Source organism: Heptranchias perlo, chromosome 18 (genome assembly GCF_035084215.1).
Source record: "Heptranchias perlo isolate sHepPer1 chromosome 18, sHepPer1.hap1, whole genome shotgun sequence".
NCBI lineage: Eukaryota > Metazoa > Chordata > Chondrichthyes > Hexanchiformes > Hexanchidae > Heptranchias > Heptranchias perlo.
Window position 1 is genome coordinate 22,560,285 of NC_090342.1, and position 27,968 is coordinate 22,588,252.

Here is a 27,968-nt window from a genome sequence, read left to right on the forward strand (position 1 = left end):
TAGCTTCGGTCTTCTCAATGTATAACTGGTGGAAACTGCAGCTCATCCAAGGCTGGATGTCAGACAAGCAACCTTACTGCACAGTGGCAAGGGAGAGATCGAGAGAGGTGGTAGAGAGGTAAGGCTGGGTGTCGTCAATGTAGCTAAGATATTGCCTACTCTAGGATTGTATATGATTGAATTATACTCTGTTTCACAATGTAGCTGTGATAGACCTTTCAAACAAATGACCATACGTTGTACTGTATACAGGCAGTTAAAAAACCAGGATGCTTTCATTTGCTGATATTTTAATAAAGAAACTTGTTATTTTGTGGAGAACAACTGCCTGTCATTGAATATGGGTAATTGTATTACTGAGGTGACAGAAAACACACATGCCCAAAAATTAAAACATTTTAATTTCAACTTTCGTACATGGGAATAATTTTCGGTGTCATGTGTCTCCAATTTGCCATTGTTTTTAAAAATTATGTAAAATGCACAATTTTTGAACCCTCATTCTATTGAATTCTTGCATTTTAACAACACATCTTTCCATGTATATTTTACAGGTGAAGATGTTCAGCTCAAATATTCTCTGTAAGCTCTATTAAATACATTCTATCGTCCAGTTGCACATTTTGTCTGCAAAAATACTTCTTTGTTATTTCACATTATTCTTACACTATTTGCCCCGTACAATTTACTTATGGATAGTTTTTGCTGTTGATTTATCAAGCATTACTTCTAATTACAATACCAACTCTTCCAATTGAAGCATGCAGACATTTTTATTTTTAGATGTCTAGTTATTCAGCATAAAAGGTGGTAAATCATGCTGCTTCACTAAAGTGGAACTTATGAAAGCTGTTTAAATACAAAACAGCAAAGTTGGAGAAATCATATAATGCACTACAAAATTACAACTAGTTTACAGCACAGAGCATTGTACACTGCAACAGTCATTTTACAACCCAGGACAGTAAGTCTGACAGAGGTTTCTGAGTAACCCTTACATCACAATCTTAAGGACACTATTATATAAAAAATGCTCAGAAATGCAGAGAAAGAAATCCAAAAGGAAACTTTTGCATAAATAATATTTAAATGTACATGGGAAAGTTGCTCTATAAGATGTTCCAGATGCAATTTCTGCTATCCTTTACTGTAAAAGTATGAAGCAAATAATTTTATATTTGCAACCAGGTATTTATTAGATCTTTAAAGAAGTATTGCTGTATTATTTTGCAATGCTTCAGCCAGAGAACAATCTATGGAAAACGTTGAACAAAAATGCAATTATCTTTTTATTTTTCTTTCCAAGCACCCCATCCATTTAACAGCACGTCAACAATGTTCACATTTGTAAACTGGATACATTAGTCTAAATACAACAGCATTACAAAAAGAAAAAAAATGTAGTGGAAGGTTCACTGCCTTGCCACAGAAATATCAATCATGCAAGCTTGAAGATTCTGTCCTTCTAACCTCTGTTTGAAGCAGTGTATGGTTCAGATATTTGGATTTTTTCAGGGGTGCGGGGCTAAATAGGTTTACTCTGTTGAAACACGCTCTTTCTACGGAGCATTAGCCAATGAGTGCAGATTATGGTTCTCTTTCCTTTGAGCTGTAACTGAGAGTAAAGGATACTCTATTACTCCATAATACCTTCCAGCGTTATTTTAAGGAAAATGGTTTAACCAAAGTCTACCACACCTAAAATCTTTAATTTAAAAAAAATGGAATTAATACTGCAATTCAGTACGTTTGAAGCTACTAACTCAAAAATATACATATATTTAGAGCAGGAAGAACAACTTCCACAGCTACAGATGATAGGAGCACATAGCTTGCTGAATAACCATCCACTAAGTCCCATATAAATCTGGGAGTCCATGCAGAAAGAACAGTCCGTTAGTCTTGCTACAGCTGCAATGAAGAAGGATAAAATCTGTAATACACAACAATTGCTGTTCACTCATTCAAGTGCTTGCCTAAAAATTGTTCACACTCATTATAAGCATTATAGTACAAGTTTGTACAGGAAACAAAGTCTGGATGGAAATTTGGATTCTGCTCTGTCTTGCTGTGTCAGTCTCAATACAACATTTTTAATTTGAGGCTTATTATTCACAAGGTTTTATTGTAGAGTAAACAGTTAATATAAACTGATAACTAAAACTCATTACTGCAATCATTTTTTCCATCTAGTATTAATTAAACAGTCTTTTAGTGACTAAGTGACCAACTAGCTAAGGTTCTAAGGTAGCCTATACATAGTCCTCTGGTAAGAAACAGGTCCTGATGTTGGTGAAATATTGTACGTGCCCATTGCATTGAAAAAGAATGTGAAGTAATGCCTCAAGGAAAATTTTACATGCAGTTTTGTGGTCTTTGTTTAATTTAAAATACATCAGTTTTCAATCCAATATTTACAATACTTCTGTCTTTACAGTCTAACTTAAACAAGTTCATTTTATTTTTTCTGAATTCATTGTTGCTGCAAAGAAGAAAATTCCATTTGTAGTTTTGAAAAGTTGTTTTCATTCCTTTCCCCCATGCACACTTTTCCAGTTCATGTGTACTTTTATAATAAAACGAGCCTTCGCGACAGGAAATGTAGCGTAAGTGGAAATGTCTCATTGTGCTCAACTGCAAAGTAATCATTGCAGAACTTTTCACAACTTATTTCAAGCTTAATGGTACCTCCTTTGCTCATCTCACTGTCAATATTACATAACTTTGATGTCAAGCTTCACTGATAAATATCTTCAGTGCGATGATCACTGTTGTCATGGACTTCACAATGCAAAACTATCAGGGAAAGCACTGATATTCTCCTCTTGCTCTCCAATCTGTGATGTTCTTTTCTATTTCTTCAATAGCAGGAACATAACACAGGTGGTCAGATGACTTTCTAGGCTCACATTCGACGTGGTAAGATTTTTACAGTGCTGACACTTTTACAATGTTGCTTTCTGCTTGGTCTGGAGAGTCAGGCCTGTCGTCTTCTTCAGGTGTTGTGACAGGAGGGGTGGGGATGCTTATTACCGCTGTTGTTACATATGATTGCTCACAATTTAGTTTGACACTTTCCTCTATCTTTGCATTCAAACTGGATCGGCTGAAAGAATGAACACAAATTGTTATAGCCTGTAAGGTACTGACATGAGATAAGGTACTAAGATGAGCTATTTAAATATTGAGGCAGAAATTGCTCAGAGCAGCGAACCAGCAGTGCCTGCCGCTCCATAGATTTATACTAACCCACTAACTTACCACGGTCTTTACTTTGGGCACTTCCTCTAATAGGAAGCGGAAAAGAGCCCAGCGTCAGTTCAAGTGAAGCTAGGACCTTAGTGATAATGGAAAACAAGGAAATGGCAGAGGAATTGAACAGATATTTTGTATCTGTCTTCAGAGCAGAAGACACTAATAATATACCAATAATAGTAGAAAATCAAGGGGCAAAGGGGAGGGATGAACTAAAAACAATCACTATCACTAGAGAAAAAGAACTAGGTAAACTAATGGGTCTAAAGGCTGACAAGTCCCCTGGACCTGATGGCTTACATCCGAGGGTCTTAAAGGAAGTGGCTACAGAGATAATGGATGCATTGGTTGTAATCTTCCAGAATTCACTAGATTCTGGAAAGGTCCCAGCGGATTGGAAAACCGCAAATGTAACACCCCGATTCAAGAAGGGAGTGAGACAGAAAGCAGGTAACTATAGACCAATTAGCCTAATGTCTGTCATTGGGAAAATGCTAGAATCCATTATTAAGGAAGTAGTAGCAGGACATTTGGAGACTCATAACACAATCAAGGAGAGTCAACATGGTTTTATGAAGGGGAAACCGTGTCTGACAAATTTATTAGAGTTCTTTGAGGAAGCAATAGGCAGGGTGGATAAAGGGGAACCAATGGATGCAGTATATTTGGATTTCCAAAAGGCATTCAATAAGGTGCCACATAAAAGATTACTGCACAAGGTAAGAGCTCATGGTGTTGGGGGTAATATATTAGCATGGATAGAGGATTGGCTAACGAACAGAAAACAGAGAGTCGGGATAAAAGGATCATTTTCAAAATGGCAATCTGTAACAAGTGGGGTGCCGCAGGGCTCAGTGCTGGGGCCTCAACTATTTACAATATATATCAATGACTTGGATGAAGGAACAGAGTGTCTTGTGGCCAAATTTGCTGATGATACAAAGATAGGTGGAAAAGCAAGTTGTGATGAGGACACAAAGTGTCTGCAAAGGGATATTGACAGGTGAAGCGAATGGGCAAAAATTTGGCGGATGGAATATAATGTGGGAAAATGTGAAGTCATCCACTTTGGGAGGAAAAATAAAAAAGCAAAATATTATTTGAATGGAGAAATACTACAAAATGCTGCGGTAGAGGGATCTGGGTGCCCTCGTACATGAAACACAAAAAGTCAACATACAGGTGCAACAGGTAATCCGGAAGGCAAACGGAATATTGGCCTTTATTTCCAGGGGGATGGAGTATGAAAACAGGGAAGTTATGCTACAGCTGTACAGGGTGCTGGTGAGACCACACCTGGAGTACTGCGTACAGTTCTGGTGCCCTTATTTAAGGAAGGACATACTTGCATTGGAGGCAGTTCAGAGAAGGTTCACTAGGTTGATTCCGGGTATGGAAGGGTTGTCTTATGAGGAAAGATTGAACAGGTTGCGTCTATACTCATTGGAGTTTAGAAGAATGAGAGGAGACCTTGTTGAAACAGCTAAGATTCTGAGGGGACTCGATCGGGTAGATGCTGAGAGGATGTTACCCCTCATGGGGGAATCTAAAACTAGGGGGCATGGTCTCAGAATAAGGGGTCCTGCAGGCATTTTAGGCTTGCAGCTGCACCTGTGCTCTAGCACAATGTTTCCAAGTGCAAGGCCAAGAAGGTGGGCCTGCACCAGGGGTGTGACTGAGTCATGTAGATGACCCGGTCCACTAAGTTTGGGAAGTCTCTCGCAATGTAGCTTCCTTCAAATACAATGGCAGGGCCAGGAGTCACAAGATTGACGTTGACATTATTTTCACTTGGAAATTTGACTAAAATATTGTTATTCATTGGTCAAAGCAGTTTAAATCCTATATTACTACATTTTGTGTATAAGAGGGGTTTGCTGCCCATATATTGCCAAATAGCTGATACTTTTTCACTTAATTGATGTGGTCTTTATAAATAATGCACATTTTTATCTTTGCCTATTAAGTTAAGAGATTGGGTTATTAAGCTTTAATTTAAAAAAAATACTTAGAAATAATTACCTATTGGAGAGCGCACTCTGCTGCACACATCGAATCTGAATAGTACTGAGCTCCTGTACACTTCCAGGGCGACTGCAAGAAATATTGGAATTTGGGAGCCGGAAAGGCTTTTTGCTGCGTCTTGAGCAACATGTTCCAGTTAAACTATGTTGAGAGGAGAGAGAAGGGCTGTGTGATTTCGGTCGATTTCTTGTAGACCCTTCTAGACAATTTTCTTCATATGTTTGTTCATCCACAAAGTCGTGATTCTAATTGAAAGAAAAAAAAGGAAAGAAAAAGAAAAACATTTTATATATCAGCTTTAAGAAAACTTTGGCACTTCACCTCTTTTTAGAAGAGTATGTCAACAGGAAGGATCAGGGGCTGACAGTCTAGACTCACTGCAAGTTCACGAATATGACTGATTGAAACTGTGGGCGGGCTGGCTGGCACTTGCTGTTGAATTCCAATCTTGTGTCTGGCTGTAGAGCTCAGCTAGAGTCAGAAATTGCAAATAACAAACCACATTTTTCCAGATTTTGACGCTGCATTTCCTGCCTATCTGTGTTTAATATGCTCACTCTGATTACATATTTTATTTTTCCCACTTTTTGGTTGAGATGGTAAGGAGTGGATTAAGGTATTAGTAGCAATGGAGGACAGCTCAGCACATAAGTAAGAAATGTTTCAGAGGTGGAAGAAGTAGTCTTGGCGATGGACTGAAAGTGGAGTAAAAAGCTCAGCTTGGGTTTGATCAGGCTGCCAAAGTAGTGTAACACCAGGGGCTCAATTTTAAAAGAGCGGCGGGATGGCAGCGGGGGGGATGTCATTGGCGCGCGGCAAACCCGGATAATAAAAACTTACCTTTCTCCATGCGATCGCGAGTTAATTGGTGGCCCTTATCGCGGCTTCCGGGTTTGCCGTCCGAAAGCTGCGCAGTGAGCGGATTGTGCACCAGCATGACAGGCTGTCAGCTGGAACGTCTGTATTTAAAGGGCCAATGCTCCAAAGACTTTTCTGGAGCAAAGACCAAAAAGACACAATGGAGCAGCACAGGGGCAAGGCTGCTCCAAGATATCATGATGCCTCACTTCAGGTGCTACTGGCCGGGGTGAGGAGGAGGAGGGTACTGTTTTACCCGGCTGACAGGGGGAAGTTCCCTGCTTCTGCCACCAAGAAGGCCTGGCTCGAGGTGGCAGAGGAGGTCACCAGAAGCAGCAACATCTTCTGCACTTGGGTCCAGTGCATAAGTGTTTCAGCAAAAGTGAGTACACTTATTGATTCACCTGCATTCCATGGTGCATATCAACCTGCGCCCACCCCCCAACTCATTCTGCACTGCCAAGACTACTCCATCACATCACTCCTCACACCCACTTAAGACTCATCCTCAACTTACCTGCACTTCCTCACTTCCCCATTTGTCACCCCACCAATACCACTCACCCCAATCGTGATTCAATGTGATGTCTGTTTCAAACTCACCCTCTTTCACGGTCAGCCTCACCCAAAGCAATGCATTCATCGGCTGGCCAATTCACCATCACTCACTCACAAGTTTGTACTTTCTCCCCTTGTAGAAGAGAGTGCAAAATGCACGCGAGAGGGTGAGGACTGGAGGGGGGGGCCACAACAAATAGTGGTCCTCACAGACGCGGAGGTGGAGGGCCTGCAGATCAGCCGCACCCTTGAGTGCCTGTCCATCGGGGACGTCGAGACTGGCACCCCACAAACATCTGGTGACACAATTTAACATTCATCACACACAACATGAATTGATGTTAACAATGATTGGCATGTTGAACACCTCAGTATGCTCATTGCATCATGACACATCTGTGATGATGCTTAATATTGCCTCTGGTTCTCTTACAGGCAATTCAACGACCGCAGTGATGGCAGAGGGAGATTCCTCAGAGGAGCTCCAGGCCTCTGAGGGCGCACCATCACATCTTAGCAAGCCATCCACCAGCGCAGATACCTCAGTGGGTCCTGGTAGTCAGTTAGTTGGGTTGGCACCTAGTGAGTCACCACACACGTGAGCATGAGCAGACACTAGTGACAGGGGCAGCTGTAGAGAGTCCGCGTCGGTGGGCGCACTCCTCTCCAGGCTCTGCTCAGCTGGACACAGATGCTGAACCCTGGGGGCCATCCTTTAAAAGAAGAATGATCGAGGGACAGCAGCACATTTGCGAGGTACTGGAACAGGTGCCACGCACACTCTCCATAATAGCGCAGAGGATGGAGGGGTCCAACTCCTCCACGAGTGGAATGGTGGCACAGGTAAGGGGGCCATCGCACCCCCCCCCCCCATCCTGATGGTGTCAGTTTGAGGGGGTCTGGAAAGTTGGTCAATATGTGTAAACAGAACTATTCTGAGTGGAAACCAAGAATTCTCAGTCTAAACACAAAGATCTCCCAACCAAAAGTTTGATGTGGAGATGCCGGTGATGGACTGGGGTGGACAAATGTAAGGAGTCGCACAACACCAGGTTATAGTCCAACAGCTTTATTTGAAATCACAAGCTTTCGGAGCTTTGCTCCTTCGTCACTTCACCTGACGAAGGAGCAAAGCTCAGAAAGCTTGTGATTTCTAATAAAGCTGTTGGACTATAACCTGGTGTTGTGCGACTCCTTACATTTAACCAAAAGTTTGTCTGAGAGAACTGAGTGCCCTGCTGCAATAACTCACCTTTTATCCCCATCTGTCGAACAGGCATTTAAATGTACAAATGGCTGCTGGCTGAAACTCGACTCCTTCAACATGGAGTGTTTCACACAGGACAGGAAACACGCTGAGGCAGAATGAAAATCCTTTCCCTGCCTCAAACACCATAAAATTAAGTACTTTAACAAGTTTAAATATCTCAATGACTGCTTTTAATATCAGCCCGCCAGCTTTAATTGCCGGCGGGACTTCCAGATCCCTGAAGCGCGAGCGCGCACACAGAAGCGTCTGCGTGAAACGCGGAAGTCAGCGGGTTGGAGCCGGCTTCCTTACTCGCTCTGGGTTTTCCCGATTTTCGTTGCCCCCCTGCCCCCAACTTCTATTTGAAAATTGAGCCCCAGTTTTAGCCTGAGATGACAAATGGTGAAGGTGTTGGAGTCAAGGTCAGAAGTATGAGGGTCCTAGCAGAAGCTGAAAAAGATGTTTTAGTTTTGCTAAAGTTAAGCTGAAAGAAATTTTGACTTATCCAGGACTTCATGACAAATTTAGTGTCAAATTTTGTTTGATAACGCACCTGTGAAGCATCCGTGGATGTTTTACTGCGATAAAGGTGCTTTATAAATGCAAGTTGTTGTTGTTGATATCAGATAGGCAGTTGCAAAGTTTAGCAACAAGTGTGAAGTCGGCATAGGAAGTAAGAGAGGCGCTATACAAATGCAAGTTGTTGTTGTTGATGTCAGACAGGTAGTTGCAAAGTTTAGCAACAGCTGTGGAGTCGGCAGAAGAAGTAAGAGGCAGAGTAAATGTGCCTCGGCATATATGTGGAATTGACCCTATGCTTGCAGATGATGATGCTGCTGACAGGTAGCAGGTAAATGATGAATAGGATAAAGTCCTGGGGCACATTGGGATTGATTGTACAGGCATTTAAGGAAAATCGTGGCCTCGAAATTCGATTGCGCCCAAAATCAACGTGCCCTTTAAACAGTGCTGCTGTAGGTCCTTGCTGCCTGTTAGCACCATGAGTTGTTGAGTGAGTTTATCACGTGGCGACTCGGGTGCTGGAGCAGACCAATTTCACAAAAAGGTCCTACAACAAGTGTAGGATTACAAAATTTGAACTCCAAACATGGAATGTCACATGCCAGCAGTGCACATTGAGGGCGTGGGCACAGAAGTGAGTAGGCTTCACAGAAAAGTTTGGATGTAAAATCCTGTCAGGTGTACTGCCCACTGCACCCAATTCCTGATATGTGCTTCAGGGGGTTGATGCTCTACACAGTGAGCATGAATTTGTAAAATCTACACTGTAGTAATGGTGAAGAGTGGAAAATGCTAACAAAAGAGCAGGCACACAAGAGATTGTTGGGTGAAATCAGGCTGTGTGACATTTGCATGAAATTCCAGTTTGCTATTTTAATGAAGACTAGCCTATTCAAAATAATCGGGTTAGCATTAATTCTTAAAATAGCAGACAAAGGTATTTCAAACCAGTATATTTGTACACTAATAGTGCACTGCACAATTCCAACACATATCAGTGAAATCAAATTGCTTGTTTCAGTGAAGCAGTATCACTGTTTTCAACACATTCTTTTGGTAGAAACACGGCATTCTCTACTGACGTCCGCCAACACATCTGGGCAATCATTGTCAGAAAAGTCAATAAAGTTTCTACAGTTGTCAGAAATATAGATGACTGTAAAAAACATTAATGCTTTGAACTACCTGTCCAAATTTAAAATAGTTAATAATAATAAAAATATTCTACACTGGACACACACAGATACGTGGCCCCCAAAACATCTTTACTTCTGGCTGAGGGTGTTATTACAAACTTGGAATTTTCCAATTTTGATAGGCATTATTATGCACTACTTTTCTACTCTGAATCATAGATAAGAAATGTGACAGAATTGTTCATAAAGTTTTCTTGCAATAGGTTTTGAGATATTTTATAAGTCTTACAGATCAAAGGTATAATGCATCGATTGCATGCTGTGCACCAAACCACTAAATTAACCCTTAGACTGGCTCAAGAATTCCAGATTTCAGGTCAAGCATCATGATGCTGAAGCAAGTCCTAACATTACAGTAATAAAACTATTCAAATGTCAGGAGTAACTTTATAATTATAATATTAACCTATTACAACTAAATAAACACACATTACCACCCTTTCATTTTTTTCTCATTTTAACTACTTTTACTTGATTTCTAATTAATATATCCTATTCTAACTTTTCTATTATTGTTTTTCTGAATTTTAAATGTTTGAACATCTCTGCTTATCTATTTTCTTTTATCTCTGAGGTCCATTTTGGAGATGGGACATATACCCTAAAATTTAGCCTTAAATTGACAAGAAACTAACTCCAGGTCAGTTTATCAGCCAGTCAAGGCTCAGGGGTGTAAAAATACATTTGCGGTCATATCGCAAATATGATAGCAGCTAGTTCCTTGCTTGAGTCTTGTTAATTTTATGCAAGTCATTTAGTCCCTGCAACCACAGTATAAGTTAAATAAACTGGCCACAAAAACAATAATTATGACAATCATGACTGATAACACAGCAAAACATAAGGGGCTCGATTTTACCGTCGGGTTTCCTGTGGGTTTCCAGCGGGGGGGCCCCGAAAATCCCGATATCCAGGCACGTGACCGGATCGCGCCACTTCCGGGTTCCCCGATGACGTGCGGGGGTGCGAGCGCAGCCCCCGCTGGTGGGAATCCCGCAGGCAATTAAAGCCAGCGGGATGCCACTTGAGTGTATTTATTTTGCTTGTTCAGGTCATTAACTGACCTGATTAAGGGACTGTGTGTGATTTTGGAGAAACATGGGACTGTTTCACACACTGGGGGAAACAGTCCTAGTTGAACTGGACGTGTTGCAGCCGTCAGCCTGTGGCAGCTGCAAAGGTCCATTTGACAGGGGGGGGGGGGGGGGGGGAGACCCTCACCCATTGCAGGAGGCCGCTCTGTCACTTGGGACAAAGTGTGGCCTCCACCACCCACCTCCTGACGGTCAAAGTCACCAACCTGCACACTCACCCCGGGGTCCGGAGACATGTGTCTACCTTGCGGACCCCCTCAGATGTCCATATTGCGGATGGGGGCCGTCGTAGCTGCAGTCATGACCCCCTCGGAGGGCGAACAGCATCACCAACCTCGCCATCCACGCCGTCCACCTCTGACACGTGGAGCTCCACAACAGAGTGCTGTGACACATCCACCTGTACAGCAGGAGGGAGGGCTACCGCAAGAGAGACGCGTCGCAGAGGGCACTACACTCGCCACAGGGTCCACAGACCGAGGCGCAGCTCCCCAGACCTCTCCGAGCAGTAGTGCACATGGAGGCGCAGATTCACTCGACATGTAGTCGTGGACATCTGCAGCCTCTTTCATGCCGAGCTGCTCCTGGCTGGCCCCAGCACCATCTGCTTACCTGTCGCTGCCAAATTCACCACAGCCCTCCACAACTTCTCCTCCGCATCCTTCCAGGGTGCAGCCGGGTACACCACCGATGTCTCTCAGTCGTCTGCGCGGAAGAGCCCTGCAAATACACTTGCACCTACTCTGCAGTGGCACAATGGGTGGCATCAGTGGTGGGTCCTCATAGGGATACCCAGGAGCGGGCATTATTGCACAAAACAGACAGGATTCGCGGAGACATGGCAGTGGTGGTGCCAATATAATGTGTGATGTGAGTTGTTCTGAAATTCAATATAGGTAACACCCATGACAAACCCTCAAACACCCTTGTGCATCCCCTTCATGCTCACGACACGTTTGCCTTATGCTGCCTACTGCACATATGTGATGCATGCCCTGTGGCTGCAGCACAGGTGGTGGCAGGTTGAGTGAGGCTGGCCGTGAGGGAGATGCACGAGAGGGTGAGTATGGGATAGAGCCATGAGATTGTATGAGGGTTGGGTTGTGTGTTAGTGGCGGGGTGAGTACTCGCGAGGTGAGTAGGTGCAGGTAAGATGAGGATGGGGTTTGAGTGGGTATGAGGGGTGATGTGACAGAGTAGTGTTGGCGGTGCCGAAGGAGATGTGGGGTGGGGGCAGTGTTGTGGCAGGCGTAGTGTAGGGGAAAGACTACGTGTTCTCACTGTTGCTGACCTACTGATGTCATTGGAGCGCCTCCTGCACTGTATGCAGGTGGGCAATATGTTTGTGGCGCAGGTGACCCCCTCTGCCACCTCGAGCCAGGCCTTCTTGGTGGCAGACGTGGGCCGCTTCCTCCCGCCCGCCGGGGGGAAGATCTCTGTCCTCCCCCTCCTCCTCACCCCATCTAATGATACCTGGGGTGAGGCATCATTAAACTGGGAGCAGCCTTCCCCCTGGGCTGCTCCATGATGTAATTTTTGCTGTTTGTGGCAGCATCTGTCAGTGGAGGACTGCCCCTTTAAATAGAGCGCCTCCAGCTGACAGGTCTTACTGCGCATGCGCAGCCCGCCCAACGCGCAGATCAGCATCGGGGAACCCGGAGGAGCAGGTAATTGGATCCAATTAGTGTGTTGCCTGCTACAATCGCGCGGGCAACCCACTAATTTCACCGGGCGCGCTGGCCTACCCGCCGAGTACCCGCACCCCTGGTAAAATCGGGCCCGAGGCCTCTTCTTTTAACCTGGAACCAGAAAACGAAATAAATAGGAAAATAATTAATGCCATCCCACAATATTATGGTTATTGTAATCCAACATATGAAAATCAGACGAACTGATTTTGTATTTAGAAAAAAAATACTTTGAACATTATTTTCATGACAAAACCAGTAGTGGCTACACAGTCCTCTGAATTGAGATAAAATGCTGAGAAGCATGGTCACAGTTAGATGGCCATTAAAAACATTGATCCCAAAAATCTTTAAGATTGCACCCACTTGTGGCCTCCAGCACTGACCGTGCCAGAATTTGCAGGGTCGGTGGGAGGGCACCTAATCTGCATAGGGCTGGCGGCAGAAGCACCACTGCAGATGGATCTCTGGCACCCATCTGCCCATGCGGCTATAAAATCTGGTGTCTGCCTGTCACGGGGGTAGTGGTAGTTGCCGATTCCACTTTTCCAAATATGTTCCCCTTGGCCCTCTGTGTGACGACACTGATTAAGGTTTCCTGGCCTGGACTTCCCCTGGTGGGACCCACTTCAGCTCATCTAGAGGACAGTATGCCTCATCTCACTGGGTGTACTAAGCTCCAATACCATACCGGATCCCAATTGAACCAGGGAAGCAGGATCTACCATTGTAGAAAATCCCCACTGTTGGCTCCACTGTATGACGACATTAGCCTTGTAAGGGGCAAGTTGAGGTTCCACCCCGTACAAGGCATGCTGGAAAATGCCAGAAACATGGAGACCCAGCGCAACCAAATTTCTGCTGTTTTACGGTGAGGTTTGCTACTCTCCTGCTAAAGTTATGGCAGAAGACTGGCAGAGCCCCCAGGGATTTTGGGGACCATTAAATTTGCCAAAAGATTTCATGATTAAATTAAAATTTATATATGATCTCAATGAATACGAATGGTATATTGAAAAGACATTAGATTTGTCTCTTGGATCTGGCATAAGTTTAACCAGAAACCACTGTTCACATGTTTCCCCATTAATTTTGAACTTTACTGCCCAAAGGTTTAAAGTTAGGAATCGTTTGCACTCACTTCCCATCATCTCTTCATCACAAATAAATCATTGCAGTTTTATAACATTCAGATTAAAAAGATATGCAAAATATGGCACAATATTACCTACTAGCTTGCATTTGTCATTACCATTGCCTTATACATTTATCAAGTGCTGGGCTTAATGCTAAGCTGATCAATACTTTCTAGAGATAATGACACATAAAATGTGGAGAACATTGAACCCATTAAAACAGCAAAACAAGTAACCAGCAGAAAAGCTTTTGCACAATCACAGAATACCAGCACACAACACAAACATCTTCAGACTGTTGAAGCACAAATACCATAAAATGCAGAGCTACAGACACTTAAATTCAGATAATTCTGACACGAACAATCAAACTGGTACCTTAATGGACGCTGAAGACCGAATTGATAAGAGGGGATCATCCACAAGATAGGACAATCCCTATATGGTAACATGCCAACAAAAAAGAAACAATGACTAATGTATCTTAACAGTTTAAAATGAGTATATTCAAATATCTGAACAAAACACCAGCATCCCTACTGACAGCTTCATTACTTGGGAGTATTATACAGTTAATCACTATATAATATCTAGGTTTATTTGATAGAAAATATCAAGTATATTTAATAAGAAATCATAACCAGAAGAATATTTAAAATGTTACTTTGGGCAAATAAAATTTAAAAATAAATAGGCTATCAAAAATACAATGAACACCTCTAAAGTGCAAATTTAAGTATATATTGTATATGGTTTAAAAGTCTCTTATTTTATTAATTTATTGGGAGATGATTTCACTATATCTACTCTTTCCCAAGTAATATCTTTAAAGTTAGCAATTGAATTTTCTTAAGGCTTTAAAAAGACATTGAAAAAGATTTCAATAGATACCCTACTGAACGCCAAGTTTGTAAGTTACTTTTTTGGCATTTAGCTGACAATGCAATTTTTAAAAATAATTAAACGGCATTGGAAAACAGTGTCCTGATCAAAAGGGGCTATGTTAAATTTGAATAGTTTTGCAGTGACAGTCTCCTGGTGTGGGGAAAAATAGGCTAATCTGTGGAAAACTTTCAAGAATATCACAAGAAACTTTCTTCAGATTTCAGTACATGACAGTTTCTTCAAACCGAACATACATGAAGCAAACTGGGCCAAGTAAATTTACTTCTATCCTGTATGAAGTATTTAACATAAATAAGGAAAGCTGTGTGTGATATAGTTTCTGAGTTTGAATGTATGTTTGTATTAGGTGATTGAACATAAGAAATAGGAGCAGGAGTAGGCTAAACGGCCCCTTCAAGCCTGCTCCGCCATTCAATAAGATCATGGCTGATCTTCTACCTCAACTCCACTTTCCCGCCCTATCCCCATATCCCTAATTCCCTTTGTGTCCAAATATGCATCGATCTCAGTCTTGAATATACTCAACGACTGAACATCCATAGCCCTTTGGGGTACAGAATTCCAAAGCTTCACAACCCTCTGAGTGAAGACATTTTTCCTCATCTCAGTCCTAAATGGCTGACTCTTTATCTTGAGACTATGCCCCCAAGTTCCAGATTCTCCGGTCAGGGGAAACAACCTCTTAGCATCTATCCTGTCAAGCCCGGTAAGAATTTTATACGTTTCAATGAGATCACCTCTCATTCTGCTAAACTCCAGAGAATATAAGCCCATTCTACTCAATCTTTCTTCATAGGACAACCCTCTCATTCCAGGAATCAATCTAGTGAACCTTTGTTGCGTCCCCTCTAAGGTAAGTATATCCTTCCTTAGGTAAGGAGACCAAAACTGTAAACGGTACTCCAGGTGTGGTCTCACCAGAGCCCTATATAATTGCAGCAAGGCCTCCTTACTCTTGTACTCAAACTCCCTTGCAATAAAGGCTAGCATATCATTTGCCTTCCTAATTGCTTGCTGTACCTGTATGTTAATTTTCTGTGATTCATGTACTGTGATTCTGTGAATGAGTGGCATTGTGGTCCAGCACACTAACCTATCAGCTCTGGCATCTGGGTCTGACTGCTCACTGCAATGGCCCAATGCAAATGATTTTGAGCGCTGTTAATCCAGTTCTTAGTAGATGTGCATCCATGGCCAAAAACTGGTACTAAATTAGCAATCCCACCCAGAGAGGCCATAAAGATGACTCAGGTGGAAAATAAAAAAAAGTCACTGTGGTGCAGGAGGGAGATGTTTTGAGGCTCATTGTTGAAGCAGAGTAGAGGGGGTGTTTAACCTGTTCTATATCTGACCTGGAACTGATTGATGCTGAAATTAGTTGCCCAAAATGGGAAAGTGTATCCATTTCCCAGCACTAACACCTGTTATCTTAATGGGTGGATACATATAAATAAAAATAACATCAGTGTTAGAGAGAAATTATGCAGACAACAAAGACTGTAGACACAATACTACAAATAGTAACACAATTCCTTTCACATTTCATAAGAAATCATTCCAAGACATGCAAATCTTGTTTGCACTTCAGACACTGGTTAGCACAATGTTTACCTACAAATGCAAACATAGAGGGTGCATGAAACAGACTGCTGGCTTATGAAAAATATAAACGATTGAGTGATTCTGGGTGCATACCTCATGATGGGGTTGAAATTCCTCATGCTCTTTTTAACACTAGTTGATGTGTTTGTAGGAAATTCCTACATGTGCTATTTTAACAAAGTCTTTAATCCATAGTTTATTTTTCATTATTTCCCATTGTTTACATGGTATGATATTTTGGAAAGTGTTTTCTTTGAGGCAATATTCAAGACTATTGCTTGATTGAAGTAAACACACTGTCAGAAATCTTGCAAGGTGTCTGTGATAGTGTAACACAAAGAACTCATTGTTCCAGCAGTCTGTGCAAATTACTGCTGGAACACCACCACATGCGTTATTTTCTTTCTGAGTTCAATTACAGAAAAGTATGAATTGGAAAACAGAAAGAGGTAAATCTCCATATTGAATAACACAACAGTTGCTTGTGCACAGTACAAGATATTTCCATTTTCAGATCCCAATTACCACCAACAACTAAAATCATGGACGGAAACTCATTCATATCACCAGTGATGCCATGACCAAAAACTCTGATGATGGAGCGCCTCCTGAAAAGATAATGATCAGAAGGGTTCCTGTTGCTTTGGGCTTGTGAAATATGATACCACAATGTATTTATTCTATGGGGATGATTGCGAGTTTCACTGCCCACACGATTGATATTTCAAAAATGTTATACTGGGTGTGAAATTATATTTTCAATGGTTGACAGCAGTGAAGATGTAATTAAGGTTCTACTAGGAGCCATGCTCCTTTATAATAAAGAGATCATCATGCTGGTGGCGGGGCGGGGGGAGGGGTCCTGAAATTGCTTTGTACAAGCAAAATATGACTGCAGCTCATACACATCCAGCTATGGATTTGTTATCCTTGAGAAAGAAATGCGATAACTTACTGTCATTGGCAAGACGGCCCGTTTATCTTTCAATGACATCGGCAGGTTCTATTGTTGGGTACCAAACCAATGTATGATTTTAACACTTTGAGAATGAAATTATTTTGAAGATTTCAAAGTACTTTTTCAAATTTCCTTTTTCAAACATAATCTATTTTTAAAAACTTCTTCCTTAAATTCCCTGTTATATGTGCAATTCCTCAGCTGAAGATGGGCAGTTGACCTGCTCCCAGACCATTGCCAATGCTGCTGTAAAATGAGTTTCCAGAATCTATCTAGCCAGCAGTGGCGAGGGATGATTCATTCTTCAATTGTCTTCTACCCTTCTTGTGAAGAACTACTTGACCTCTGCACTGTAGCTTCCCTGGTGCCCTGGTAAAAATTAGGAATTTTCCAAATATTTTACAATTTATAACATTTTGCCAAACTCTCCCCGTAAAATATCTCCAGTTTTCTGGATGTATCTTGGTTCCCATTGTTGATGTATTATTTTCATGATTTCCAAATAATTGTAATTCCCAGGGAATATTGTGTAAAGTGAATTTTTTAAGCATGGTAAAATTATTAGATCCATAGTGCAAGAAGACTTTCCATCATATTTAAATTATTTGTATGCAAAAAATATTTTTTACAAATTTCTGGACAAAAAATATAACAGTCAAATCAGTTAAATCTGAATTATCACCAAAATTTAAAGGACTGAAATTCTCCCAATCTTTTGCATTTTATATCCTGGAGCAAAAATGGATCCTCAAAGGGTTCATTTTTTGTCGAATTATTTCAGACATAACTAGATCCCACTAAATATTATGTGGAATCTTCTTATTTTGACTTATCCTTGTTCCCAATAATTATTCCCACAGGGAGTGAAAGTGGGGCAAGGTGATGAAGGTGAAGCAAGAATGGTGTGGTACCGTGTAATAGAATTTTATGAGAAGATCTACTGGTGTATTTTTTCTACAAAACATACACCATAATTTTAGGACAATCAGTTTTTAAACAAAAATGCTAAAACACAGAAAGTTAATTCTAAGAGGGTTAACTCATTTTACTTTCAAGTTCTGGTGAGGGCTCAGATGTCATTCCTTACCGTAGTTTTCTCCAAACAGTGTAAGAGATGGTGATGTTGCCTCTGAAACAAAGACCCTGACTTGCTAACTAGGGCTTGTTCCTCATCATTAGACATCTGGAAAAATCAAGAGACAATGAGTCGAAAACACTGTAACCAATTAATAAAAAGATTCCAAACTCTAGTTCAACATAAATGGATTCTACTGCCATGATTTGTATGGAATCTGCAAAATATTTATGCACCAAAATTCCTGGGGGTGGAGAGGACCCGGGGTGGGGGGGGTGGGGGAGGGGCGGAGACGGATTTGGAGTGGAACCTATTTATGACAGGATACTGCCTCATTCAGGCTGGCCCTTTAAATTCGTGGGAGGGGGCGTGGGTGGATCTTCCGTCTGGTCCTCTTACGTCAAGGGAGTACAGTCAGAGGATTTCAGAGGACAGGGATTTCGTTCTTTATACTCTTGAAAGGCCTCAGCTGACAGCTAGCACGAGTCCGCCATATTGGTACAGGCTCCTCCATAGGCATCCAGGACAAGCACCTGAAACAGGTGTTAGCTCCTTTGCATAACAAGCAGGGGACTTAATACCTGTTTGAGGCTCTCACTGCAAAATTTGATAGTACATGACATCAGTTTCTTCAGGCGTTTGGCATCCAAACCAGGGGTCTTTAATGAAGCTGCCACCGGGAAGGTGGGTTTGAACTTTTTACTTACCTTATTATGGAGCCGGGAGGAGCAGGACTGTTCCTCTTGGCTCCACATTAAATCCGTTGGCCCCTGCCAACCACTGCTCGCCCCCTCCCAATTGCCTCCCTCCTCGAACTCTCCTAAGGACCTAAGGTCTTAAGTTCAGATGCTGGCCGACTTTGCTGCCTCCAAGGACCAATGAGCTGCCTCTGGGGCTGGGTCAGGTGACGCAGCTCACCAAGCAAATAAGGCCGGAGGAACAATTTGGGCTGACCCAATTTCTAGGCTGGTGAGTCTGGTGTGGGATGGAGAGTTGGATAACAATTATGGGACAAGGGTGGGGTGGGGATGGTTTGAAAGAAGGAAGGAAGAAGAGATTTGAGTCAAAACAGTATTGGCGGGGGGGGCGGAATAGAGGTGCTATGTTGATGGTCTCAATTTTGGACATAAAATGTTTAATGACTTTGATTAGGAATTTGAAGGGAGAATGGAGAGTTATGGGGGGAGGATGAAAGAGATTACTAGTAGTGGGGAACAGAAGTTTGGAGTTACTTCTAGTTAGCAAAATAATTTTGGAGGAGTAAGCAGGGAAAAGAAGCAATAGTAAATCTTGAGGTATTTAGCTGGGAAAGGAAGCAATAATAAATCTTGAGGTATTCAGGCTGGATCTAGTGGTGAATTACTGAGCTAGTCACACACCAGGCCCATGGATTTAAGTCTATGGAAATGGCTGTTGTAGCAGGGAGCAACAGGATGAAAGACCATCCACGATCTAATGGGAATGATAGCATTAAAGGCGAAGGCAAGGCAGGTATGAAGATCAAGAAGGGTGACAATATCAAAACAGCTTGCAGTCCATTGAAGGAGAAGGCTTGAGTTTGACAGGATGCTGGTAAGAAAGTTGGGGTGGGAGTTTTTTCCATGAGTGGAAAGTGAAAGTGGAGTTTTGACTGGAGGCAGATGTGTATAAGGAGGGAGATAGGAGAGTGATCCGAGAGAGCTCAATAGAGATCTTTGAGGTTACGAGGCCCTGTATGACGACGAGGTTGAGGGGCCTGCCAAGAGCTTGGGTGGGTGAGTCAACGTGGACACTGAGGTTGAGGGAAGTGAGAAGGACAAGGAATTCAGTGGAGGTTCAGTGGAGTGAGTTAAGATGGAGGTTGAAATCACAGAGGAGAAAGAAGTTGCATGTTGCAGTGACTGACAGGAGAGAAGAGGTTTCAATGAGGAAAACACTTAGGGGATTAGGCAGACAATAGATGATGAGGATTTTGAAGAAGTGGTGGGCAGCTTGGTAAAGGGGAAGGTTTTCAAAAGTGGAGAAAGAGCTGGAGGAATATCGAAATAGATCAAGGTCGGATTTGGAAGTCCTAGTTATAGTGGTTGTGGTGAAATGAGAAACTGGTGTGTGGCGTTATCATAGAATCATAGAAAGGTTACGGCATGGAAGGAGGCCGTTCGGCCCATCGAGTCCACGCCAGCTCTATGAGGGGGAAATAACTGGCATAAGTAAACCAAGTCTCAGAAAGCCTAGGATGTCAACATGCTCCTCTGTAACAAGTTTGTGAATTATAGGAGACTTGGGAGTGAGGGAATAGACATTTTGAAGGATAATGTGAAGTGGGAGAGGTTACCTGTGGCTTGTCTGAGGAGCAATAGGAGGTGGAAGGGGAGGATTAGAGGGGAGTTGAAGAAAAGGGAGGAGGAGGAGAAAAGGAGGAGAAGGGGATGAGAAGGTGGTTTTTACAGAAATACTTCAAGAGCCTGCTGTGAAGGCGAGAGAGGGGTTCAGTGGGGAGAAATGACATTTGGGACAAAGGTGAGGTTTGGGGGTTTAGGAAGGTGTAGAAAGAATAGGAAGGTGAGAAATAAGCAGAGCAGGGCAGGGAGGAGGAAAGCAAGGAGGTTGGAAAGCTCTGGCATGGGGCAACAGCCACTTTGCAGGGTTGTGTGGAACACAAACAAATTCAATTATATCATAGTAGAAAATAAAGGAAAAAGAAACAAGAACAGTAGGGTAATAATAATAGCAATAGGTACAAAGCTGCCAGCTGCTTGCTGGTCGAATGTTAGGAGTTGCTGGAAAATGCAAAATTAAGCTTCTTGGTAACAAAAATATCTACTGGAGAGCCTGTTCTATTGATTTAAATGGTCATAAAGTGATACTTGGGGCATAATATCCTCTAGAAATTCATATGTTCAGACATACAGACATCCAGCTGTTCAAAATGAGTCTGATCCTTTCAAGTTTGTTCAATTGGATATCTGATTGTTGACCTGATTTCTTTATTCTCTCCCCTCCTTCATTGCTCTTATCTCTCCTGCAGTTCTTTTCCTCTCACTCTCCTGTAGGATTTTTTTTTGCTGCAGTATCCTCCCTTTGCAGTGATCTTCTTTTCTCCACTGAGGATTTCAAAAAAATTCTTCTCTCTGCTGCAGCTTTTCCCCCTCTCTTTCTACTTTGTTTACCTTTATTCTCCTTTCTCACTTTCTTTTGTAGTCCGCACCTGTCTCCAATTTGTCTTTATTCTTCTTGCAGTGATTGCACTACCTCATGATTGTGGGTGTGGGTGTGGGTGTGTGGGGAGGAGGGGCGGTGTTTGAAGTGTCTCTAGATTAGCTGTTGCTTGGCTCCTTTCCTTCAAGGTCAGAAAAACGTTCCAGGGAAAAACTTGCCTTCTCTTTTTGTGTATAATTTTACACCATTGCATTGAACTTCTGCTGAAGTTACAACAGCGGAGCAGGAGAAGCCCTGAAGAAATTCACCTCCATTAATCCTGGTCATTTATCAAACATTTTTTAAAATGATAGACAAAACAACGTGGTGAATAATTCAAATCTATTAAAAAATGCACAATATAATCAAAGGCCAACTTCAGTTATAGGAACAGGAGTAGGCCATTCAGCCCCTCGTGCCTGTTCCGCCATTTGATAAGATCATGGCTGATCTGTGATCTAACTCCATATACCCGCCTTTGGCCCATATTCCTTAATACCTTTGATTGCCAAAAAGCTATCTATCTCAGATTTAAATTTAGCAATTGAGCTAGTATCAATTGCCGTTTGCGGAAGAGAGTTCCAAACTTCTACCACCCTTTGTGTGTAGAAATGTTTTCTAATTTTCTAAAGGTCTGGCTCTAATTTTTAGACTGTGCCCCCTACTCCTAGAATCCCCAACCAGCGGAAATAGTTTCTCTCTATCCACCTTATCTGTTCCCCTTAATATCTTATAAACTTCGATCAGATCACCCCTTAACCTTCGAAACTCCAGAGAATACAACCCCAATTTGTGTAATCTCTCCTCGTAACTTAACCCTTGAAGTCCGGGTATCATTCTAGTAAACCTACGCTGCACTCCCTCCAAAGCCAATATGTCCGTCCGAAGGTGCGGTGCCCAGAACTGCTCGCAGTACTCCAGGTGCGGTCTAATCAGGGTTTTGTATGGCTGCAGCATAACTTCTGCCCCCTTGTACTCCAGTCCTCTAGATATAAAGGACAGCATTCCATTAGCCTTCTTGATTATTTTCTGCACCTGTTCATGACACTTCAATGATCTATGTACCTGAACCCCTAGGTCCCTTTGGACATCCACTGTTACAGCATATATTTATATATTTGGTTTCCAAAAGGTCTTGATTTGGAGCATCACATGGAAACTGATAGTCTCCACTCTCCCAGAAACCCTAACTCAGATAATGAAGCAGTCCGTGCCCACATGCAGCAAGACCTGGACAACATCCAGGCTTGGGCTGATAAGTGGCAATTAACATTCGCGCCAGACATGTGCCAGGCAATGACCATCTCCAACAAGAGAGTCTAACCACCTCCCCATGACATTCAACGGCATTACCATCGCCGAATCCCCCACCATCAACATCCTGGAGGTCACCAATGACCAGAAACTGAACTGGACCAGCCATATAAATATTGAGGCTATAAGAGCAGGTCAGAGGCTGGGTATTCTGCAGCGAGTGACTCACCTTCTGACTCCCCAAAGCCTTTCCACAATCTACAAGGCACAGTTCAGGAGTGTGATAGAATACTCTCCACTTGCCTGGATCAGTGCAGCTCCAACAACACTCAAGAAGCTCGACACCATCCAGGACAAAGCAGCCCGCTTGATTGGCACCCCATCCACCACCCTAAATATTCACTCCCTTCACCACCGGCGCACAGTGGCTGCAGTGTGTACCATCCACAGGATGCACTGCAGCAACTCGCCAAAGCTTCTTCGACAGCACCTCCCAAACCCGCGACCTCTACCACCTAGAAGGACAAGAGCAGCAGGTACATGGGAACAGCACCACCTGCACATCCCCCTCCAAGTCACACACCATCCTGACTTGGAAATATATCGCCGTTCCTTCATCGTCGCTGGGTCAAAATCCTGGAACTCCCTTCCTAACAGCACTGTGGGAGAACCTTCACCACACGGACTGCAGCGGTTCAAGAAGGCGGCTCACCACCACCTTCTCAAGGGCAATTAGGGATGGGCAATAAATGCTGGCCTCGCCAGCGACGCCCACATCCCATGAACGAATAAAAAAAAACTCACCAAGGTTTCTTCAACAGCACCTCCCAAACCCGCGACCTCTACCATCTAGAAGGACAAGGGCAGCAGGCACATGGGACCAACACCACCTGCACGTTCCCCTCCAAGTCACGCACCATCCCGACTGGAAATATATCACTGTTCCTTCATTGTCGCTGGGTCTAAATCCTAGAACTCCCTTCCTAACAGCACTGTGGGAGAACCTTCACCACACGGACTGCAGCGGTTCAAGAAGGCGGCTCACCACCACCTTCTCAAGAGCAATTAGGGGTGAGCAATAAGTGCTGGCCTTGCCAGCGATGCCCACATCCCATGAACGAATAAAAAAAAACCTCAAATGCAGCATTGCCTTAATAAAGCACATGGCTTTGTAACATGAAATGATGGAAGTGTTCCGATCTGGTTCTGAAACAGGACCTGGGTGATGGAGAGAGTTGGAATGTTTTGAATGACCTAAATTCTTACCCCTAAATTCTTACCTTTTTAATAGTTCATCTACGGTGTGCCCTAATTAATCGAGCCTTCCCCCTTCAACAAGCCCAAGTTTCCCTGACAACTGGTCAGTGAGTGCTGCCTTTTATGTAGTACTGAGAATGCCTTGGATAGGCCTTTGCTTTGATATGCGGCTTTCTATAGTGGCTGGATTGCGCCTGACTTTCTGGGACAATGTCTTTTCCAATTTATACAAAATGTATCAAAACTCCAGTGAGGATTTAAAGCACGTGGGCTACTGCCAGCACATAAGAACATAAGATATAGGAGCAGGAGTAGGCCATAAGGCCCCTCGAGCCTGTTCTGCCATTCAATAAGATCATAGCTGATCTTCTACCTCATCTCCACTTTCCCGCCCTATCCCCATATCCCTTGATTCCCTTAGTATCCAAATATCCATCGATCTCAGTCTTGAATATACTCAACGACTGAGCATCCACAGCCCTTTGGAGTATTGAATACCAAAGATTCACAACCCTCTGAGTGAAGACATTTTTCCTCATCTCGGTCCTAAATGGCCGACCCCTTATCTTGAGACTATGTCCCCTAGTTCTAGACTCTCCAGCCAGGGGAAACAGCCTCTCAGCATTTAGTATCAAGCCCTCTCAGAATTTTATACATTTCAATGGGATCACTTCTCATTCTTCTAAACTCCAGAGAATATAAACCCATTCTACTCAATCTCTCCTCACAGAACAATCCTCTCATCCCAGGAATCAATCGAGTGAACCCTCGTTGCACCCCCTCTAAGGCAAGTATATCTTTCTTTAGGTGAGGAGGCCAAAACTGTACACAGTACTCCAGGTGTGGTCTCACCAGAGCCCTATTAATTGCAGCAAGACCTCCTTATTCTTATACTCTCAACCCCTTGCAACAAAGGCTTAACATACCATTTGGCTTCCTAATTGCTTGCTGTACCTGCATGTTAACTTCCAGTGATTCATGTACAAGGACCCCCAAATCCCTCTGACTACCTTAGTTTCTTAGTCTCTCACCTTTTAAAAAATATTCTGCTTTTCTATTCTTCCTACAAGAGTGGATAATTTCACATTTCCCCACATTATACTTCATCTGCCATCTTCTCACCCCTCACTTAATCTGTATATATCCCTTTGCAGTCTCTTTTTGTCCTCCTTACAGCTTACTTTCGCACCTAGCTTTGTATTGTCAGCAAACCTAGATACATTACATTCGGTCCCCTCATTTAAGTCATTCATATATATTGTAAATAGCTGAGGCCCAAGCACTGATCCTTGCGGCACCCCACTAGTTACAGCCTGCCAACCCGAAAATGACCCGTTTATTCCTACTCTCTGTTTTCTGTCCGTTAACCAATCCTCAATCCATGCTAATATATTACCCCCAATCCCATGAGCCCTAATCTTGTGTAACAGCCTCTTATGTGACACCTTATTGAATGCCTTTTCAAAATCCAAATATACTACATCCACTGGTTCCCCCTTATCTACCCTGCTAGATACACCCTCATATAATTCTAATAGATTTGTCGAACACTATTTCCCTTTCATAAATCCGTGTTGACTCTGCCTAATCATATTATGATTTTCTAAGTGCCCTGTTAGTACATTCTTAATAATAGATTCAAGCATTTTCCTTACTACTGATGTCAGGCTAACTGGCCTATGGTTCCCTGTTTTCTCTCTCCCTCCTTTCTTGAATAGCGGGGTTACATTTGATACCTTCCAATGCCCTTTTCACTGGTCTTTTCCATATTATACAAAACGTATCAAAATCCCAGTGAGGATTTAAAGGATGTGGGCTACATGCCACAGCTGGAACTGCGGCTTTTCCATCCTGCTGTGCTCATAAACTGTGCAGCTTGAAGCTTCCTCTTTTGTAATTCTTCAGTGATTGCCATGTATCCGTCGCATATTGCCGGCTTGTAATGAATCGTAGCTAGAATGGCCAGTGAACACTTTTAAGGGGATACTTGCGTAATCCTATCAGAAAATACAGACTACACTCAGCAGCATACTCATGGACAGGATTTCGGTTTCAGTGAAGGCAGTCTCTCTATGAACATGTAACTGAAATATAGAAAACATCTGTAACTTGGGTAATAACAGCTGAATTATTTGGGCTCAGAGTGCACAATTCTGTTTCCTGCAGAAAAGAGAAGAATAACATGCAACATTGAGCTCTCAGCAGCCTATTACCTGCTCCAGTGAATCACTTAGTAAGCCATTGCGCTTGCTTTGCATATAAGCATTTGCACTCCCATTCTTTGCCACACGGATTCTTGCAAGTCTGGCTTTCTGTACAAAGAAAAACATACAAACCTATTAATAATTGATCCATGAATTTTCCTTTCTCATTATATTTAGCATTGACAATAGAATACTCATATTGAAAACTCCTTACCAATTAATGAGATTTGCAAGGGGAAATTATTTTTTTAAGTGGATACTTTAGACAACCTTGTAATATTAATTGAAGTCCTGCTTCTACACCAGAATATACTTTTTGACTTAGTTTTACTTACCAGCAACACTGGCTTTTTACATTAACAAAATCCATTACAATACATGTACTCATGCAAACACTCACCCTCACATCTGCCACTGCATTAATAAATACACACACATAGTCATATTCTGTCCCCATCTCAACCCTCACATTTACTGAATAATCAGGCAGCATGTTGAAAACAAACTAACACAAATGCCCCCACTCCCAACAAGAAATAGACTGCACTGTATGCGACATTTTTAGATTTTAATATGTAGATCGTGTAAAATTATGGGGGAGATTTTCACAGGCTCCAACAGGTGAAAATGGGGCGGTTCAGGTGGTGGGCTCTTTTAATATGCAAATTAGGGTCCAATGGCATAGATTGGGCCCCGATATCCTCTGCTGTGCACGCTCGGCCCAGTTTTGCCTGGTGGTACAGTCAAAGAGGACCAAAAACAGTGCATTTAAGATTATTTTTGTGAGGCCAGGTGGAGCAACGGTGCTCTTCCTGGTTCCACAACAAGATATGGGCCATTGTCGACTCGGGCTTCCGCCTCCTGCAATCGCCCTCCCCTCAAGATCTACCTTGCTATCAGCTGGGTCGGCCTCCGGCTGCCTAATATTGTACCCGCCGACAGCATGGTAATGAGATCAGGCCCACAAAATGGATAGGGCTACCCGCTGGCACTATTGGGCAGTTGGCTGGTGCGCTTCACCGGGCAGATGTGCAATAGTTAAAATCTACACCAGTATTTATTATAATACTCTGTTAAAAATACAAACCAGAAGACATAAGTTGTTTTAAATTACTTGATTTGCATGATAAAAATTGCCAGCTAAAAGTTAGAGATGAGCATGATCCTGGGCAAATTAAGGCCTCTGTTTTTATGGTGATCTCCTTCGCTGACTTACATAGAATTAAAGGAATCTTACAACACCAGGTTATAGTCCAACAAATTTATTTTAAAATCACAAGCTTTCGGAGATTATCCCCTTCGTCAGGTGAATGAGTGAAAGGTTCTCAAATCGCATATCTTATATTAGGCTGGGACACCATCACACCAATCAAAAGGTGTCGTTGGTGTTCAGACAGATTAGCCACGGAGAACAGTACGTCCCAGTACACTGAATATACATTGTGTCAAATTTAACAGACAGAGAGAAAGAGACCCAAATGGCAGAGAGAGAGAGAGAGAATATTAAAAACAGATAACTTTTTTTTCCCCTTGCTGGTGGGGTTACGTGTAGCGTGACATGAACCCAAGATCCCGGTTGAGGCCGTCCTCATGGGTGCGGAACTTGGCTATCAATTTCTGCTCGACGATTTTGCGTTGTCGTGTGTCTCGAAGGCCGCCTTGGAGAACGCTTACCCGAAGATCGGTGGCTGAATGTCCTTGACTGCTAAAGTGTTCCCCGACTCCTGTGACTCGGCCAATGTTGTCTACCTCATACGTTGCAGGAAAGGATGCCCCGGAGCATGGTACATTGGCGAGACCATGCAGACACTGCGACAACAGATGAACGGACACCGCGCAACAATCGCCAGACAGGAGGGTTCCCTCCCAGTCGGGGAACACTTTAGCAGTCAAGGACATTCAGCCACCGATCTTCGGGTAAGCGTTCTCCAAGGCGGCCTTCGAGACACACGAC

At 42.9% G+C, this 27,968-nt stretch overlaps 1 protein-coding gene across 2 annotated transcripts in view; it reads right to left on the reverse strand.

Moving 5' to 3' along the window:
• Positions 1-422: 422 nt before the first annotated feature.
• The window catches only part of kcnd2 (potassium voltage-gated channel, Shal-related subfamily, member 2), a 378,413-nt gene continuing 350,867 nt past the window's right edge, over positions 423-27,968 (reverse strand). The window contains exons 3-7 of one of the 2 annotated variants that reach the window (XM_067999523.1): positions 26,024-26,122; positions 18,135-18,230; positions 13,960-14,019; positions 5,278-5,525; positions 423-3,106 (exon numbers count right to left, since the gene is read on the reverse strand). In XM_067999523.1, the coding sequence (XP_067855624.1) occupies positions 2,929-3,106; positions 5,278-5,525; positions 13,960-14,019; positions 18,135-18,230; positions 26,024-26,122 (681 nt within the window). In that variant the 3' untranslated portion in view covers positions 423-2,928. The remainder of the gene's footprint in view (positions 3,107-5,277; positions 5,526-13,959; positions 14,020-18,134; positions 18,231-26,023; positions 26,123-27,968) is intronic. The other variant, XM_067999524.1, reaches the window with a different exon arrangement.